The sequence below is a fragment of the Staurois parvus genome, unplaced genomic scaffold (genome assembly GCF_062004578.1).
Source record: "Staurois parvus isolate SC_StPar_1 unplaced genomic scaffold, SC_StPar_1.0 ptg000254l, whole genome shotgun sequence".
NCBI lineage: Eukaryota > Metazoa > Chordata > Amphibia > Anura > Ranidae > Staurois > Staurois parvus.
In genome coordinates, this window is record NW_028318050.1 from 714,878 (window position 1) to 735,685 (window position 20,808).

The following is a 20,808-nucleotide window of genomic DNA, read 5'->3' on the forward strand; positions in this document are numbered from 1 at the left end:
TCCTTTGGGCAAAATTTTGTCTCTCTTTGACTCCAGTGCATTTTGCTGAAGTTTCACCAATGAAAACAGAAATATCAGTTTAACTCCTCCTTCTAGGGATAAGGATTTTCCCTTAGGACATCTTTATGAAAATGCATTGGAGTCCTTTTGGAGGTGCAAAATTGCCAAATGTAAATGCTTATTGCTTCTCTTAACCCTTTGAGGACCAAGGGACGTATTTGTCCCATGTTTTTAATTGCCTGTATCATCTGATTAAGAACATAAAATACTTTTTTTTTTTTTGGTTTGAGTCAAAATAATAGTTCTTATCAACAAATGGATCTAGCTTTTTGCCAATTATTTCATGAAATGGCTTAGTTACAGCAAATGAAGTGTACAAACTTTAAAAACAAAAAATTGATTCTTTTGGCGTTCCGTAATCTTATGGTTCTCAAAGGGTTAAGGTTCAGAATAGGAACTGTACAGAGATTGGTTTATGTGTACAGGTACACCAGGTGGTAGTGTCCTTGCAAAATCAGTATTTCAGCAGTGGGCAGATGGTGATGTCTCCTCACTTGAGTTCCTAGCTACTCTCACTTGTCACTTTTCTTTCTTTTTTTGGAGGGGGGGGGGGGTAGTTAAATTCTCTATACTGTAATTTTCCTTTTACAGAACTGAGAATGGAGGCCACTCCTATGTCATCAGGAAATGGGTGGGATGCATGGGTGGAGCTGAGAACTCTGATTTAAGGATAGAGAAGGAAATTCCTTTCACCAGAAGTCAACATTGACTTAAATGTCAATTACAGTGAAGATATGTAACTCATTTTTTTCTTTTATACTTTGTCCTCTGCTTAATATTTCTTATAGCTTTTATCTTTTTTTTTTTTTTGTTAATTTAAATATTTATTAAATTTTTCATGTTAATACAAATACCCAAAAAGGGGAATAATTCTCATACAAATAGACATTTATAACATTTCTACCTTTCCCCTACTAAAAACTCTTTTCTTTCCCATCCCACTACCCCCCCTTCCCACCCCTCATCCCCCCTCCTCCCCCTCTGCAGACTCTAGCCCATTCTAATCTCTCGAGGCTTATTAATTTTTTTGCTAACATCCTAGTTCATATTTTCCTATATTTCTCTTTCATTCCTGCTCTTTCCCACTTTTCCCATCTCCTATAATAAACTCTCATCCTATCTTCCTGCATATGGTATGATCTTTCCATTCTACCTATCTGGTTCACTCTATTAATCCAGTCTTCCTCCTTCGGTACCTCAGATTTCTGCCAAAACTTGGGTATCAACCCTTTCGCCGCATTCAAGAAGTACCATATACCTGAGTCTTTATATTTATTTACAGATGTCTCCACATTGTGTAGGAGGCACTTCGTTGGGTCTAACCCTATGTCAATTTCAGTTATTTCTTCAATCAATTTGACTATTATCTTCCAAAAAACTTGGATTTTCGGACATTCCCACCATATGTGAAACACCTTGCCTATATCTCCACATCCTCTCCAACACATTTTTGAATTTTCCCCATTCATCTTGTGCTCAACACTCGGTGTAATGTGCCATCGTGTCACACACTTATAATTAATCTCAACCTCTCTCATACTAACATTATCGTGTATCAATCTAAACATCTTTCTCTGTTTATCCTCATCAAACCCTTTTTCATATAGCTTTTATCTTATGTGAATGTTTCCTAGATTGGTTTTATTAATCACCTTTTTTTGGTCCTGATCTTGCACAATCCACTTACAGAGCAAGATCATGTTTCCTGTGCAGCAGATGAAGAATGGAAGGATGGGGACAAAGGACAAGGTTGTTACTGCAAAGATGAATATAGTGTTTCCAGTAAGTAGATGTGACTTTACAGTGGACATCACACATGTTCCTGCAGTTCTAAACATGGCTACCTTTGAAATAAACAATACGTTGTATTTGTTTAGTGTAGGAACCCTGCCCAATGCTGTGGTGTCTCTAATTAAATGAGACCTGGACTTTATAAAGAGTGTTATAAAAGTGGAAGAAGGATCCAGTAATTAAAGCAGGAGGATAATCACTGAGTTATTATTATTTGTCTGAATGAACCAATCCCTAGGGACTTTTTTTTAAATGTTATATTTGGATCACCTTGGTTTCTGTCTGGAAAAGATGTGTGTCTAGATAAATCTCTATATGGGTCATACCTGACCCATGGACTTCAGCTGCTTGTGGGAATACATATCTGGAGGTAACTGGGCTAAAGAAATCTCTCCTTGCTGGAAAGTGTCTCGTAGCAGCTGGGTATAAGCTATTGGTGGACATTGTAACAAGTAATAAAGTGGTTCTGAAGGTTTTTCGCCTTAATGCGTTCTACTGTATGGATTAAGGTATAAAACCTTCTGGGTGCAACTCCCCCCAACCTCCCCTTATACTTACCTGAGCCCCCAACCTCCCCTTATACTTACCTGAGCCCCCAACCTCCCCTTATACTTACCTGAGCCCCCTCTCAATCCATGGATGTGCATGAGAGCAATGACTCTCATGGGTCTCTCTCTCCTCATTGGCTCACACAGCAGCTGGAGCCGTTGGTTCCTGCTGCTGTCAATCACAGCTAGTGATGAGGAGGAGAGAGTGGGGGGCTGGGGGGGGGGGGTGGTGGTGAGCAACACTCTCTCTGTGAATAGACAATGTCTGTTCACAGAAACGCAGCTTGGGAGCAAGCCTGCTCAAGTGCCCCATAGCAAGGGACTTGCTATTGGGAGCACTCGGCAGAGGAAAGGAGCCAGGACTGGCGGTTGGGAACCCAAAAGGTAGAGGATCAGGGTTGGTCTGTGCAAAAAACTAAGTATAACATGTTTGTTATTTTAAAAAACATACAACCTTCTTTAGAATCACTTTAATTGCACCAATATTTTTACCACTGTCAGGAAGCAAAGTACACGTTGATTAGAGATAGATCTGCTGCACTTGAGAAAGACTGCGACTGCTCTTACTGGGTCAAAGACCTTCCTAACTACTTTCACAGGGTCATTAATTACCAAGAGGCTGCTCTTGAAGGTCCTGTTACTGCAAGCAGAATATGTCCCTATTTTTTTAACTTTTTTGGGGTATCCTGTTCCTTTTCCAGTTTAGCAATAAGAAAATAAAATGATAAAAGTAACCAATTTACAACTTTTGTTTTACCTGATCACACACCATGAACCAGATCCTGAGATGGAAATGTTCATTCCATATTACCTAAGTTCACCTTTTGGAACACGTTACATTTTCCACTCACATGAAACTCACGGGTGGAAGTGACGTCACTAGAAAGAAATGCCCGTAGCGAATAGGGAAGAATGGAAATAGCGCAGGGCATACATGACTAGGCCCAGAGTGGTAGGGAATGGAAAGGGTTAAAATTTAGCTCCAAGGGGTGGGGAATGGATTGGGAATTACGGGATTGGCAGATGTGGAGTGTAGGAGGGGTCTGTGGCACCGTAGGGTGGGGGTTGCTGCGGAAGGGGCGTCAGTGGAGCTGGATGGGTGCAAGGACCAGAGCTTCCCTCCCGCCCTCCCTGTTAGGTTGGGTATAGGGTCTTGTCCGGGGGCAGGTGAGCAGAAAACTCAAAAAAAAAAAAAAAAGGTGACTCTGGTTGGAGAGGTGGGTTTTTCTGTTGGTTCGTGGGCGGTTGTTGGTCTTTGGAGGCGGTTCTCATCTTGGAAGGAAAACAATGGTGTGGGACCCCATCCGTGGTATGGGGGGCCCGGTGGATATTCCCAGTTAACCAAGGTTTAACTGGAAGGTGGTGGTGCTGCACTGCGGACGGTATGGTTGTCTCCAAGCTGGTTGGTTGCGGCTGGAGGCCTAGTGTATAGGGTTGTCCGCAGGTGCATTTTGGATCGTTTGTGGGTGCCTTTAAAGACCAACAACAATTCTTTGGTTTCCGTTAAGGAACGGTTGATGTATGTAAAATGTGAAGTTGTTAATAAAAGGCCATGTTGGCCATTTACTCCAAAATGGTGTCATGTTTTTGTAAAGTTTATTTGGTTAAAGGGGGGTTTGGAGTGGTATGGATAGGCAATGGTGGAAGTAGGAGTGGACAAGCCTATCTATGGTGCAGTAGTCAAGAGAAAGGCCAGAATGATGACAGACTACACGCTTTGCCCACTGCTACTCCTACAGGCCACTAGAAGGAGTAGTGGGCTCTGAATGTGTAGCCTGTCATAGTGCAGAAGGAGCCTGTAGAAAGATCAGTGAGCTCCGAGTGTGTAGCCTGTCATCTTTCCAGATTTTCTCTCTCTGGTGATGCCACTTCCACCCGTGCATTCCAAGCTGGTTGAGGAGGACTTCTTGGTGTCCATAGGGCTTCCATGCCCCAACACTACCGTCCACAGCTTTGGATTGTGGCAGCAGCTATCCAGGACAGGGATGAGGGTCCAATCACTTGAAATGAGCAATATCTTACTTCACTTCTTGTGAGTGTTTTTAACCTCTTGCCAATAAATGGTTCATTATAATATTGCACTTAGGTGGCACTTCCTTTCATTCTCTTTTAAGCCATTTATTGTAACCTCTTTATTATTTATGAACAAGTTAAACAGAATCGGTCCTATGAGAGAGCCCTGAAGCACAACATTCCAAACTCTAGACCATTCAGAAGAAGAACTATTTATTAATGCTCTCTGAGCACTCTCCTTTAAATCCCGTGGCTCATTTTCTGAATGGCATAGAGTTGCAAGTGGAATGACCTGAGGCTTTGTGTACCATTCATGTTGTCTGGATTTTGAAATGTGAAATGGGATCTCTGAATGGTAATGTGACATCTGAACATGTTGTGTGTAAAGGTTTGTCAGATGTTCGTCCTAAGCTGACCTGTGGACTGAGCCAGATGAAAGCCTCCTTCCAGAAGTGTCAGATGAAGGATCTGGGCTTCTATTTCGGCCAGGAGAATATAAAGGACAATGCCTGCTTTACCTTTGAGGATGACAGCGCCACAAACACATTTTCAGTTCTGGCCCCTCTACAAGCCGGCAAATGTGGAGTCCAGTCCTCTGTAAGTGCTATTATCATTATTTCTTCTCTAGACTCTATTCTTATTGTAAAGCGTAACACTCCACAATTGGGAATCTTCACTTCTATGTTCTCCATCCACTGACCATCCCACCTTGATAGACTTTTATGTTATATATAGGTACAGGTTGATAAAAGTATAACATATTATAGTAAAAAATAGAAAAATCCATTTATTTAATTATTTTTGTAGAATAATGGAAGTCACGTCACATATGTAAGCACACTTGTCATTGAGTTGGAACGTGGCAGAACAATCCTGAGGAACGACACCTTGTTTGCAACCCTGTCCTGTGTCTATGAGCTAAATATGATTACAAGTCTGAATCTTGCCCTGCGTCCTCTTATCAGGTAATACAAGCTTTATTCTTTCCAATCGAACTGTTACCAAGTGGGTTTGAAGTAGACATGCACTGTAATAAATAAACACTGTTATTCAGGCAGCAGATTAGAAGAGAAATAAAAAAAAAACATGGCAGTAGCTCTAATATGGGAAATTTGAGCTCTTTACTCTCAACCAGTAACATTACTAGTGCCAAGGCAAAGGTCACATGGCCTCTTTGGTTGATATTACAGGATTGATGTGTAGTCATCTGCTTTGAATGGTCAGCAGTTCATTAACCTAAGTCCCTCAAAAATATGAAAGAAAATGTCAGGCACACTCCACTCTTAGCTCCTCTTACCATATTAATTAATAGTCAATAAGTTGATTGCATACAACGTCTCCACCCAAGAGCCAACTTTCCTTGACTCATTTCACTGCTCCTGGCTTGCTCACAAGGATAGGGGTAGAGTTCCCTATCCAGAAGTGATGAAACACGTCAAGGAAGGTTGGTTCTCAGGTGGAGACTTTGTATGCAGTCAACGCATTGACTATTAATAAATGTGGTTAGAGGAGCTAATAGCAGTGTGCCTGATATGTTCAATAATATTTTTGATATTGTATGCTTAGATTGTACGCTCCTTGAGGGTTAGGGACTGCTGTGAATGTACAATATATATATATATATATATATATATATATATACAGTATATATATGTAAAGCATTGCATAAATTGACGGCGCTATTTAAGTACTTGTAATAAATTAAATAATAAATGTAAATAATGAATGTCCTAGGCCAGTGGTGGGCAACCTTTTTTTTCAACTGAGCCAAATCTCGCCAAAACCACGATTGAAATTTATTTTGAGAGCCACATTTTTAAAACTGAAAATACATCCCCCATATAGTAATTCATCCCCCATAGTAATTCATCCCCCATAGAGTAATTCACCCCCCATATAGTAATTCATCCCCCATATAGTAATTCATCCCCCATAGTAATTCATCCCCCATATAGTAATTCATCCCCCATAGTAATTCATCCCCCATAGTAATTCATCCCCCATATAGTAATTCATCCCCCATAGTAATTTAACCCGCCATATAGTAATTCATCCCCCATAGTAATTCATCCCCCATAGTAATTCATCCCCCATAGTAATTCATCCCCCATATAGTAATTCATCCCCCATAGTAATTCATCCCCCATATAGTAATTCATCCCCCATAGTAATTTAACCCGCCATATAGTAATTCATCCCCCATAGTAATTCATCCCCCATAGTAATTCATCCCCCATATAGTAATTCATCCCCCATAGTAATTCATCCCCCATATAGTAATTCATCCCCCATAGTAATTCATCCCCCATATAGTAATTCATCCCCCATAGTAATTCATCCCCCATATAGTAATTCATCCCCCATAGTAATTTAACCCGCCATATAGTAATTCATCCCCCATAGTAATTCATCCCCCATAGTAATTCATCCCCCATATAGTAATTCATCCCCCATAGTAATTCATCCCCCATATAGTAATTCATCCCCCATAGTAATTCATCCCCCATAGTAATTTATCCCCCATATAGTAATTCATCCCCCATAGTAATTCATCCCCCATATAGTAATTCATCCCCCATAGTAATTCATCCCCATATAGTAATTCATCCCCCATATAGTAATTCATCCCCATAGTAATTCATCCCCCATAGTAATTCATCCCCCATATAGTAATTCATCCCCCATAGTAATTCATCCCCCATATAGTAATTCATCCCCCATATAGTAATTCATCTCCCATAGTAATTCATCCCCCATATAGTAATTCATCCCCCATATAGTAATTCATCCCCCCTATAGTAATTCATCCCCCATATAGTAATTCATCCCCCATAGTAATTCATCCCCCATATAGTAATTCATCCCCCATAGTAATTCATCCCCCATATAGTAATTCACCCCCCCTATAGTAATTCATTCCCCATATTGTGTCAATTCACTTACCTTTGCTCCGCACGTTCCTCTCGCCGTGTTCCCGCGCCGTTCCGGTCTTCAGGGCGGACTGTGAGAGGAGAGGAGTTCGTCACGCTGCCCCGCCTACATCCTGACAGCCAATGTTTGCCACGCTCCGCGGGCCGGATTAAAAGGTCCGCCGGGCCGTAGTTTGCCCATTGCTGGGCTAGCTGCAGAGTCCTGACTTTTGGGGTGGCCGCCCGAGAGGAGGGAGGGGAGCGGGTGCCCGGCACACAGAAGAGCCGCATTAAATTGTGTAAAGAGCCGCATGTGGCTCGCGAGCCGCGGCTTGCCGACCACTGTCCTAGGCTACTTGTATATCATTGACCCTATGGACATTTATAATTCAGCTTTTATTCGAGCTGTTGTCATATTTTTCTGGAGAACAATAAAAATCAATGGAAAAGAAAATAAATGTTTTCTTAAACTCTCACAGCTCTGCAAATATCACAGTTGGAGGGACGGGACAGTTCACAGCTACCATGGCTCTGTATAAAGACAGCAGCTACACAGTTCCATATGAAGGGTCCGAGGTCTCTTTGTCTTCTAAGACCATCTTGTATATTGGCGTCTTCATTCAGGGTGGAGACACATCGCAGTATGTTCTGGTGATGAGGAACTGCTATGCCACCCCAACACAATCTGCCAACGATGCTCTGAAATACCACATCATTAAAGACAGGTAAACTTAGATGTAACAAGAGCTAGATACTAATTCCGGACATTTCCTTCTCCATAATCACAGTCTCTATTATCATGAACGCAACAAATGAGAACTCTGTGAACCAATGCGATTTTTCTCCAGTAAGACATGAACCTTTAAAGTGCTGGTAAACCCATAACTTGACCATTTGTCTCAAGCATTCAAAGTATATCATCTGACTCTGTGTGCAGTTCTTTCATTTATAAAGTCTATTATTGGGTTACCTGGTGATCCTACCAGCAAAACAGTGTCCCCTATGTGTCCCAGGACACAGTGTCCCCTATGTGTCCCAGGAGGCTGGTAGATTTCTTCCAGTCTTCGCAGCTATACACCCCACAGGACTCACTGCACATCATGTGGGATAGCTCAAAGGTTCTTGATTGACAGAGGAGCTCCTGCACAATGCACCTTTTCTCATTCTGCCACGAGAATATATATATATATTTTCTTTAAATATGAAAGATGATGTTACGCCGAGTAAATAGATACCTAACATGTCATGCTTTAAAACTGCGCTCGTTCGTGGAACTTCAGGTATTACAGTACATACTACAGTACTTAAAAACCTTCATGGGTGACACTTTAATAATTTCTACAAGTTATCAGTTTAAAGTTACAGAGGAGATCTAGTATTAGAGTTATTGCTCTCGCTCTGACGTTCGCAGCAATACCTCACATGTGTGGTTTGAACACCGTTTATTTATGTGGGTGTGGCCTATACATGAGTTCACCACTGCGCGTGAGCACGGGGGACAGGGGCGCTTTCAATTTTTTTTTTCATTTATTTTATTACTATTTCTATTTTTACACTGTCCCTTAAAATTTTTTTGTTATCACTTTATGTTTATCACAATAAATGTAAACATCCCTTGTGGGAAAAAAATAAGCAGTGACAGGTCCTCTTTATGGAGAGCTCTGAGGTCAATAAGACCCCACATCTCTCCTCTACAATGTAAAGCATTAGACAAAAGAGAAAAAAAATCATTGCCCTAGTGCAGTGGTGGGCAACCTTTTTTTTCAACTGAGCCAAATCTCGCCAAAACCACGATTGAAATTTATTTTGAGAGCCACATTTTTAAAACTGAAAATACATCCCCCATATAGTAATTCATCCCCCATAGTAATTCATCCCCCATATAGTAATTCATCCCCCATAGTAATTCATCCCCCATATAGTAATTCATCCCCCATATAGTAATTCATCCCCCATAGTAATTCATCCCCCATATAGTAATTCATCCCTCATAGTAATTCATCCCCCATATAGTAATTCATCCCCCATAGTAATTCATCCCCCCTATAGTAATTCATCCCCCATAGTAATTCATCCCCCATAGTAATTCATCCCCCATATAGTAATTCATCCCCCCTATAGTAATTCATCCCCCATATAGTAATTCATCCCCCATAGTAATTCATCCCCCATATAGTAATTCATTCCCCATATAGTAATTCATCCCCCATAGTAATTCATCCCCCATATAGTAATACATCCCCCATAGTAATTCATCCCCCATATAGTAATTCATCCCCCATATAGTAATTCATCCCCATATAGTAATTCATCCCCCATAGTAATTCATCCCCCATATAGTAATTCATCCCCCATATAGTAATTCATCCCCCATATAGTAATTCATCCCCCATAGTAATACATCCCCCATAGTAATTAATCCCCCATATAGTAATTCATCCCCCATATAGTAATTCATCCCCCCTATAGTAATTCATTCCCCATATTAAGTCAATTCACTTACCTTTGCTCCGCGCGTTCTTCTCGCCGTGTTCCCGCGCCGTTCTGGTCTTCAGGGCGGACTGTGAGAGGAGAGGAGTTCGTCACGCTGCCCCGCCTACATCCTGTCTGCCCCGCCTACATCCTGACAGCTGCAGAGTCCTGACTTTTGGGGCGGCCGCCCGAGAGGAGGGAGGGGAGCGGGCGCCCGGCACACAGAAGAGCCGCATTTAAGTTTGTAAAGAGCCCCATGTGGCTCGCGAGCCGCGGCTTGCCGACCACTGCCCTAGTGCTTTAAGAAAAAATTGTTTACTTTCAGCGGGAAGTGATGTAATGATGTTGCTCTGGTCCTCCAAGAGCATAGAGATGAGTGGAGGCCATCTTTCCTTCAATCATCTCTATGCTCAGCCACCGCGATCGTTAGATGGGTTCTCAGGCTCACTGATCACCCAGATAAATCTGAAAATCATCGGAAAGCGGTAGGGGGAACATCCGCTCTCGCTGCTTTTAAAAACAGTCTATTGGCAAATCTGCTGTTTGGACCGCTTTTAGAAGAAAGGGAATCGCCGGCTGAAAAAAACACTTCCCAACTGAGGACGTATATATACTTTTGCCGGTTGGGATAGAACACTCATTTTGCAAGTTTTTTAACAAAATGGTGGACCAGGATTTTTATTTATGCGTAGTCACGTGACCAACAAAGTGCAAATCAGTGTGCACCAGAGCAAAGGTAATACCATACTCTGTTGACATACGTTTCTACAGCCAAGCTGTACTTCCCACTGTGTCCCAAGAAATGGCTGCCAGGAAGAAAGGAAGCCGTCTATGCTCCAAGCATACCTCTGAAGAGACAGACAGCTGCACACAGTTGATATCACCACTTGATGCCTTTATTGGACAAAGCTGCAGCAACAAGTCCCCACCTAGGGACCACCCGCTCCAACGTGTTTCACCAGCACGGTTTAAAGTGGTTCAAGGATTTTTACCTTCATGCATTCTATGCATGAATATAAGGGAAAATGAAAATAAAAACAATCAAAGATCCATACAGAGTCCATATTTTGAGAAGTGCAAAAAAGTCCCAAAGTTGACAATACAGAACTGTGAATCAATCCAAATGGTAATTGCTCTCCAAGTGACTGACTCCAGGGCTCTCCAAGTGAATGGCACACACACTTTACCAGATGGAGAGATCTCAATAAACAGAGATCAATAGCATTTTGCTGTGGTACAGCCACAATATCTCCAACAGCAACTCAGGTTTGCTCCCAAACATTCCCCTTCCCTGACAATGACCATGTGGTGGAAACGCATTGGATGGAGTCTAGGCTTGTCATGTCTTCATTTCTGCATACTGCAAATTTTCCTGCAATACTTTTTTATTATTTTAAGATTTGCTGCACTTTTTTATGTTTTTACCTCATATGTCATATGAAAGGAGCCATAGCAGACCTGAGTAGCTGTTGGGGATTTCATTGCTGGGTCACCACAAGGCACACTTGATCTCTATATTTTGCAGTTTTTCCATGTGTCTGAAGCCATATCAAACCTGATTTGCTGTCAGGGATATTGTAATCATGAAAAAAATGATTGCAGGAAAATTTGCAGTGCGCAGAAACCAAAACATGACAAGTCTAGACTCCACCCAACGCGTTTCCACCACATGTCATTGTCAGGGAAGGAGAATGTCCTGGACCCATATCAAACCTGAATTGCTGTTGGGGGTATTGTGGCTGTATCACAGCAAAGTCTAATTGATCTCTGTTTATTCAGATCTCTCCATCTGGTAAGGAGTGTGTGAGCACTGGTGTCATTCACTTGGAGAGCCCTGGTGTCTGTCACTTAGAGAGCACTTATCATCTTATCATTCAGATTCTATATTGTCAACTTTTTGTACTTTATTTCACATACAGTATATGTACTCATTGATGGATTTTTAAAAATGTTTATTTTCTTCATATTTTTGCACAAATTGTAATAATAATAATACATTGTTGTTGTTTCCTTATTAGTAGGAATGGCACCTCAAAGTGACAGCACTCTTATTTCATGAGAACTCCAAAATCAAAACCTGTAAAACCGTTTATAGTGTCACCTTTGGACAATTTTAGGCATTGTCTTTTGATGCTCAATTATACATCTTGACATGTTAGGTATCTCAGGGACGTATTTACCGCAAGGCAAACAAGGCGTTTGCCTTAGGTGGCATTTTTCAGGGGAGGGCAGCACAACATCTAAAGTCTCATGCCTGCTATCCACTGTCCTTTCATCCTTAACTTTTGCCTGTCCGACACTGCGTTCCTGCTCCTACCACCTCTCCATAGTAGCCTGAAGCTCTGAACTTGCCCGGAGCTCAGCAAAGGGTGCCCTGTGATTGGCCAAATAGGGTCACGTGTGGTGCGGGGCTAGTCTGTAGGTGATCACGGTCAGTGCAGGGCAAAAGCTTGCTCCCACCTCACTATCTGTGCAGGAAAGTGTAGCCGTCCTGGAGGAGTGGGTCCGGGGAGGGGAATGGTTGGTGGTGTGGTAAAGCAGCAGCTGGCTGATGTAGGCCCCGCCGCGTGTTCCAGCAAAATCTTCACCATGTAGTAACTACACATGCACCGGCCGGCTTCAGACAGAACAAGCCGAGTGCTGCAGCCAAAGAGGTCATTTAACCCCTTACATGCCGAATGATTGGCAGGGACACAGGCAGGATCATCACTCCCTGCCCCCTCTCTGTCTTTTGTTCTCTCTCTCTCCCTCCCTTCCCTTCCTCTCCCCCTGCCCCCTCTCTCTTTCTCTCTCTCTCTCCCTCCCCTCCCCCCTCTCTCTTGCTCTCTCCCCCCCTGCCCCTCTCTCTCTCTCTCTCTCTCTCTGTCCGCCCTCTCTCTTGCTCTCTCTCCCCCTGCCCCCCCTCTCTCTCTCTCTCTGTCCGCCCTCTCTCTCTGTCCGCTCTCTCTCTCTCTCCCTCCCCTCTCTCCCCCTGCCTCCTCTCTCTCTGTCCGCCCTCTTTCTCTCTCTTGCTCTCTCTCCCCCTGCCCCCTCTCTCTCTTTGTCCGCCCTCTCTCTCTCTCTCTTACTCACTCTCCCCCTGCCCCCCCTCTCTCTGTCCGCCCCCTCTCCCTCTCTCTTGCTCTCTCTCTCTCCCTGCCCCCCTCTCTCTCTCTGCCCCCCCCCCCTCTCTCTCTCTCTCTCTCGCTCGCTCTCTCTCCCCCTGCCCCATCTCTCTCTCTTTCTCTCTCTCACTCTCTCTTGGGTCACCCGATTTTTGTGTTGCCTAGGGCAGCACAAATCCTAACTACCCCACTGAGGGATCTTTTTACTCAAGACAAAATCTGATGTTATATGTTATCCAAAAAGTGGGTGTTATTTTATGTTTACTGTGTGCACTAAAATTAATGTTAGTGTATTTGTTTTCCTAAAGTTTCCATTTGATAGCCACCATTTTATTTCCCAGGGCCTCTGCTTTAAAAAAATAATTAATGCTTGGGGCTATAAGTAATTGAAATGCTGATTAAACATGTGTGTGAAAAATTTAAAAATTGCCCCGGTAGTTAAGCAGTTAAATAAAAGTAAAAATGGATTTTCTATTGGTGAATAAACTTCTCTTATCGGCATTGGGCATACAGAGTTTTCGTTTCTTATCTCCCTTAGCTGTCCTAACAAGCAGGATGAAACTATAAAGGTTCTAGAGAATGGTGTCTCCAGACAAGGACGGGTATCTCTGCAGATGTTTAAATTTGTGGGAGATTTTGACCTTGTGTACCTGCATTGTGCTGTGAGCCTGTGCGAAGTCAAGTCTGGAGCATGCCAACCGGTAAGAAAGTTTCCATCTATAAAAAGAGGTCAGAGAGGTTGGAGATGGGTCTGTTCTAGTCCCATGAGAAAGGGAAATATTGCCTCAGGGGACACCATTTACTGGAAGAATATAAAGGAAAAATATTAAAATGGTGCCTTGCAGGAGCATCTTCACCTAAAGTGAGATTTATAAAGATTTTCTTTTCTTATGAAAATGATAATGTAACATTGTATCTTCTCTAATCGTCTAATCATATCAGCTTCTCAGTTTGTTTGAACCTCTGTGAATAGCTTCTGGAAGTGAAGCATGATAGCGTCATCTAGATGATATTTACTACCAGTGTTATATTTTTCTATATGAATCTCTGTGTTTGGTTTCAGTCCTGCAATTCTTTAAAGAGTCAAAGAACCGAGTCGGACTCTGACTCCCATAACTTGAGAATTGGACCAATCATCCGCTCAGGTAAACTTGTGAATGGGTAATGAATCTTTCCTCTTCTTACAGATATATATCTAGAGCAGCCTTTCTTAACTAGGGTTCCATGGAACGCTAAAGTTCCTTCAGAGTTTGCTAGGGTTTCTTTGAGCAATGAGCAACTTCTGCCTCTCAGATGAGTAACCATGGACAACAATGACCATTTAGCTACAGTATCTGTAAGGGGGGATTCTTCCCAATGACCACAAATGTAAGCAGAATTCTCACCACTGATCATCACAATAATATAATGTGAGTTATGGATATAATAACCCTTATCAGGGTTCCCTGGGACTGTTTCAAGAGCTCCACCATGTTGAAAGCCTTTCCTTAGGACAGAGATTTGTTCTGGTGATTACACATTTTCAGCCGCACAAACCTGTTATTTTAGGGATCTGGTAAGTGCTGGGGAGTTAAATCTCAGAGACTCTGGTGGATCACTTTTGGTTCTGTACAACAACTTTGGACATAACTATAAGAATTAGTTTGTCCCTGTTGGGCATGATCTTTATTTTAGTATAATAAAGGCATGCAACATATAAACCTACATCTAGGTAGGTGGCCAGGTGACATGATACCAGTATACGTCTCCTCTTGTCACCACCACTATGGTTTACAGAGACACGTCTTCACTCTCCGTTGGACCTCTTTGGCTAGTGTTTATATAAGGGGTTGTCAATAGCACAATCCCTATTGATTGGCCTGAGATGGCACAGGAAAATCACAGAACAGGCTTCATGTACTACCAGACAACATGGAGGAGCCAACTCAGAGGTCAGCTAAACATATTAACTCTTTAGGAGCAAATTTACATGCGGACAGGATAAAATCTAAACCAGTATCTCTCTCATTAATCTATAATTTTGCAGTTATCTAGATGTCAGACTCATCTACTTTACCAACCACTCAGTGTCCATTACTCCTCACTGCCAAACCCCCCCCCCCCAACACTGGCTTCTGATCACCCAATGAATACAATTCAAAATAACAATGGCTTACAAAGCCATGCTCCTGACCTACAGTATATCACTAGCATAATCTCAAAATATCACCCAAACTGTCCTCCTCACTCCTCTCAAGACTGCCTGCTCTGAGTTGCCTTATTACCTCCTCCCATCATCACCTCCAGGACTTCTTCAGAGCCACTCCCATCCTTTAGAGCTCCCTACTCCAATCTGTCTGGCTATATTCTTGTCTGTCTGCCTTTAGGTGATCCCTGAAAACTCATCTCTTCAGGAAAGCCTATCTCACCTCCATCCAAGAACTGAACTTTTACCTTCTCCATCAACTTATTACTCCACAACTATTACCTTTTGTATGACTTGCCCTCCCTTTAGATTGTAAACTGTTATAAGAAGGGCCCTCCTAACCGACTTGTTTTGAATTGTATTGTAACTGTACTGTCTTTCCTTGTTTTGTAAAGTGAAGAGCAAATTGTTGGTGCTCAAATTTTTTATCATTTACCAAAATTAGAAATCTCATTGTTATATACAGTTAATTATACAATCAACACAGCAGTGACATTTTATGTTTGTTTATTCTCCGCAGATCCCAACTCCGCCATCATCAGCAGTAAGTTTTGTTTTATAACTCTTTTTAACTTTTTATATTTATAAACCTCTGATATGAATATAACAACATAATGATTGTAGTAGCTAGTATCAACAGCTGGCAGGTCCTAGAAACATCTCTCATTATGGGTTAAACCATTCAATATCACAACAGATTTGTTCACTTCACATACGAAGTCCATATTTTAATGAGTCAGCTAAACTATGAAGCTGATTATTGATGTTTGGAATCAGGAAACAATCTGTCCAATCAGTACACACATTTTTTTTTTACATAGTGAGGTTGGGAAAAGACAAGTCCACTGAGTTCAACCAATAGAAAATAAATAATTCGAAAACCTGCATCCACATAACCTTACCTACTTAATCCTACTGTTGATCCAGAGGAAGGCAAATGAACCTCCTTATTAAGTATGACCCAATTTGATTTGAGGAAAATATTAATTCAATCTACAGATGGGCAGCCCAGGGCATAGAGGAGACAGGGAGCTATTCTAACATTACATCCCAAGAAAAGAGAGTCAATTATTAAAATCACCAGATGTTTTGGACATTTTATAAATTGGCAACTTCCATCCTCATATTGATCAATGGTTCCAAATTACTGTAATAATAAATACTGCAATAGGGAACAAACAAAAAGATACATTCAGCATATTTCTAAATAACGTTTTTGCTGTTTGCCACATTGTGACGGGAGTGACTTTTGGGGGTGGGGGGACCGCTTGGTCAGCTCATGTCCCCCTCATTATGTTTAACCCACCCTGTGCCTGTTAAGGGGTACAGGGTGTGAATGTGAATGTCCCAGTATTGTGTATAGTGTGTGTTCCTTTGTCCCTGCCATGTGGTTGCCCATTGTCTACTGCCATGTGTCCATTCCTTTGTTCTGGGCCACATGGCTGCCCATTGTTTGTTTGCCATGTGCTCCCCCCCCCCCCATGGTGCTGTGTCTTCCTGTCCAGCCAACTATTATGGGATGTACTGTTTGTGTATTGGTGTGGGGGTTGGTCAATGTCCTTTGCCACATGGTGGCATCCCATTGTTCTGTGTCTGGTTGGATGGGGAGGGGTGATGAGGTGTTTCCTGTCTATACTGTAGCCCTTCCCACTGATAGGGTGGGCTGATGATGTGTTTCCTGTCCCTGGATGTGTTTCCCCGCCCTCTGTATAAAACATGTTGTTTGTGTAGAATAAAGAGTTGTTGGCTTCCTGTTTTAGTAAGAGCTGGGTGCTGTCTTTTTTCCTGAGGGATTCCAGGGTGTGGTCCGTGGATGGTGTTCGGACAGGGGAAGTTGTGCTATAACGGAAAAACTCAGTGCGGTCTGGGTTTCCGGTTCCGTTACACACATTTAAACATTTTTTTCTAACCATGATTACATAGGTATCACATTATTATCACAATTGTATTTTTAACCTCAAATTTTAAAACTTTTTTTGCACACATGATAAAATCTGCATCTTTTTCTAGAAATTACCATAACCCCCCCACCAAGAAAAAGTATTCTCTGAAAGCAAAGACCCTGGAGAATAAAATAATAATAGTTGCAGCTTTTTGATGATATTTATGCAGCTATTTATCAAAAGCATAAGCTTGCATGCAGCCCCCCTAATACTCACCTAAGCCCCCTCTCGATCCAACGATGTGCACTGGAGTCTCGGCTATTCCAGGACTCCCTCTTCTCATTGTCTGAGAGGGCAGCAGGAGCCATTGGCTCCCACTGCTGTCAATCACAGCCAGTAAGCCAATGAGAAGAGAGAGGGGACAGGGCCGAGCAGCGTCTCCATGTGTGAATGGGCACACAGAGCAGCGGCTGGGGAATGCACTTGGTTGGGTGACCCCATAGCAAGCTGCTTGCTGGGGGGGTCACCAGACAGGAGGGAGGGGCCAGGAGTGCCGGCAGGGGATCTGAAAAGAGGAGGATGCTCTGTGCAAAAACACTGCACACAGCTGGGAAGTATAAACATGTTTTTTTGTTTGTTTTTTTATTTAAGCCTTTAGAGTCACTTTAACCAGATAAAACTATTAAAAAGAGGGATGATGGAAATGTTTTCCATTTCATTAAATGATGGTACAGTTTTACGCCTGGAGCATTACAAACCTTTTCCCCGGAGTGGGAACATTTCCAGCAGCCCATTGCCACAAATAAAACAATATATATTACATGATTTCGCTAATATTGTTTGAGGGTTTAGTGGTTTTGTATCTTATTAACCGCTTCCTGTCCGCCCTATAGTGGAAATACTGCTACAGGGCTACACGGGGGAGCAAAATTACGTATATATATATATGTGATTTTGCATTTCTGGGTAGGGGGCAAGCGCCATTTGGCTGTGGCTGTCAATCACCGGGTCCCAGGTAATTACTCGCCGGCGCCCGGTGATTGTTGAGCATCTCTGATGGGGCGGGAGAACTGTTTGTAAACAAAACAGTTATCTCCCTTGGCAGCTCCGGCACACTGCTTTGTATGGCTCTGCATAGCAGTAAAGCACAAACATAGCCACACAGCATAAAACAGCACACAGTTAACCCTTTGATGGCCCCAGATGTTAACCCCTTCCTTCCCAGTGCCATTAGTACAGTGTCAGTGCTTTTTATTACCACTGATCACTGTATTGGTGTCACTGGGGATGTCAGTTCCCCCCCAGTGCCAGAATGCCCACTGCAGCCCGGCTATAAGTCACTGATCGCCGCCATTACTTGTCAAAATAAAAAACATAATAAAAAAATCCCAGTACATATACAGAACATTTGTAAACGCTATAACTTTCACGTAAACCAATTAATTTACACGTATTGGGATTCCTTTTAGCAAAGACACAGAGCAGAATACATTTTGACCAACATTTGTGATGAAATTTGATTTTTTTAAATTTTTTTACTGGACATGTTTAACCTCCTTGGCGGTATGATTCTTTCCGTTTTTTTGTTCTGAAAGCGGTACCATTTTTTTGCATGGAAATATGTAGTTTTTTATTGTAGGCTGTAATTTTTAGGAACAACTCACTGAAATCTATCCGAAAAAGAGTCTATTAAACATCCCGGGGAGGATAAAACTTGAAACACGAAATCATAAATTATAATTTAATAAATAATCATAAAAAATAATAATATAATAATAATAAATTTAATTCAATAATATAATCAAACCAAAAACACTGAAATGTGAAATACAGAGGCAAATTCGCACATCGCTGAGCAAAGTCGCAAAATTGTTTTCAGTGTCTGATGAGGAATTTCCCCCACCAATCATTATCACTCAATTCTGCAAGTGGTTCTGATTTACTATCGCTGTTCTCTAGCCGGTCTAAAACCGCTTTTGACGTAAAGGGACGCTTTTTGGCCGCCATGGACTTTTCTAAGTTTCCAGGCAGAAAGAACAGTCAAAATGCAGGCAGGGCGCCGGACAAAGCACTCGGGACAAAATGTATGTGAAATGCAGTGAAAAAGCAATGACAGCAAAAATGTCATTTTTTAAAAATTTAAAATTTCCCGCCGGTTCCGCCGCCCGTACGTCCCGACGTCGCAGGGACCGGAACTCGGAAGCCGGATGCCGGCATCCGCCGGAGGAGATGGACGGGGACGCTGCAGGGGACCCATCGTGGGAGCGCAGGACAAGGTAAGTGCTACAGGGACCCTCAGAAAATGCCGCATGGTAAGCCCGAGTGTAGCTCGGGGTTACCGCTTTTGGTATAGAAATTTTACCCCGATCTACACTCGGGAACACCGCTAAGGAGGTTAATAGCAAAAAGTGAAAAATATTGTTTTTTTTTCTCAAAATTGTTCTTTTTTTTGTATTGCGAAAAAAATTAAAAACTCACAGGCGATCAAATACCACTGAAAGAAAGCTCTATTTGATGGGAAAAAAGGACGTAAATTTAATTTGGGTGCGCAATTGTCAGTTAAAGTAACGCAGCCCCATAACGCAAAAAATGGTCTGGTGGGGGGGGGGGGGGGGGAATCCTCTGGAGGTCAAGTGGTTAATGTGTCCATTGATTGGTATAAACCAGAGGTAGGAGATAATAAAAACCTGAAACATTGTCAGTCAGATGTGGTTGTTATATGAAAGAAAAGCAAATTAATATTTAATTTCTATTTCAGGTTCTCCTGGTTCCTGGGCTCTGCTTCTACCCGCTCTGGTGCTTCTGATATCATCCATGTGACTGGGGCATGTTCATATATTACTCTCGGTGGAAAAACTATTGTGAAAGGAACCACGTTGGTGCAAGTTGTATATCAGCATCTCACTAATGAAGAGAGGAGACATTTACAGAAGCATTTTTGATGTGTCTTCTCCGCCTTAATTTGCTTGGAGGTTTGGTATTGAAGACAATAAAGAGGCTTTGCTTGGGTTGAATTTCTAAAGACAAATAGACTCTTCACTTTCTGGGGGGAAGTTTAGTTAGTGAGGTGAAGCTTTGCTGATGTCCATCATCCAATGATGTGCAAGCAAAAAGGCAGTTTACCCTTGCACATGATTGGGTATTCTTTGTAAAGTGGAATTTCACCACTTTCACCACTTTTTCCCTTACAAAATGCCACTTCCCTTCCAAAGCGAACAACCAATTTGCCTTTAGTAAATCACCCCCCGGGAGCCGTGACATTGTAGACTGTAAATGTGTTGTCTGGGAATCTTTTCTGGTGAATTAACAAGATTATTACTAATTATAGCTGGAAATCAAGGTGCTCAAACCTATAATAATTATTACTATTATTGTAACTTTCATTTTCCATATGACTTGACTGATTTGTGGTGATTTGTGGTGAATAACTAAAATGTATTTTCCAGAGATCATCTTACATTGTTAAATAGTTGGTAAAGTTGAATAAAGACTGCGGTCCATCCAGTTCAACCTGAGTGTGTGTGTCACTACCATTTTCAGTTTTTTTGAGCTCCAATTTATGTTTTTTGAGCTCCCCTTTATGTTTTTTGAGCTCTCCTTTATGTTTTTTGAGCTCTCCTTTATGTTTTTTGAGCTCTCCTTTATGTTTTTTGAGCTCTCCTTTATGTTTTTTGAGCTCTCCTTTATGTTTTTTGAGCTCTCCTTTATGTCTTTTGAGCTCTCCTTTATGTTTTTTGAGCTCCCCTTTATGTTTTTTGAGCTCTCCTTTATGTTTTCGTATGTACTCTCCAGTGGCTCAGGTTATGCACAGCCAAAAGGGGAGCCAAGGGTACCAGGACAGCA

The 20,808-nt window shown here is 42.0% G+C and overlaps 1 protein-coding gene across 1 annotated transcript in view; it reads left to right on the forward strand.

The window, feature by feature from the left end:
* The window catches only part of LOC149459562 (uromodulin-like), a 45,535-nt gene extending 25,060 nt beyond the window's left edge, over nt 1-20,475 (forward strand). Inside the window, exons 3-10 of the mRNA XM_089680928.1 lie at nt 1,750-1,842; nt 4,801-5,009; nt 5,220-5,377; nt 7,801-8,046; nt 13,436-13,598; nt 13,961-14,042; nt 15,603-15,626; nt 19,724-20,475. Of these exons, the coding sequence (XP_089537054.1) occupies nt 1,750-1,842; nt 4,801-5,009; nt 5,220-5,377; nt 7,801-8,046; nt 13,436-13,598; nt 13,961-14,042; nt 15,603-15,626; nt 19,724-19,785 (1,037 nt within the window). The 3' untranslated portion in view covers nt 19,786-20,475. The remainder of the gene's footprint in view (nt 1-1,749; nt 1,843-4,800; nt 5,010-5,219; nt 5,378-7,800; nt 8,047-13,435; nt 13,599-13,960; nt 14,043-15,602; nt 15,627-19,723) is intronic.
* The last annotated feature ends 333 nt before the right edge of the window (nt 20,476-20,808 follow it).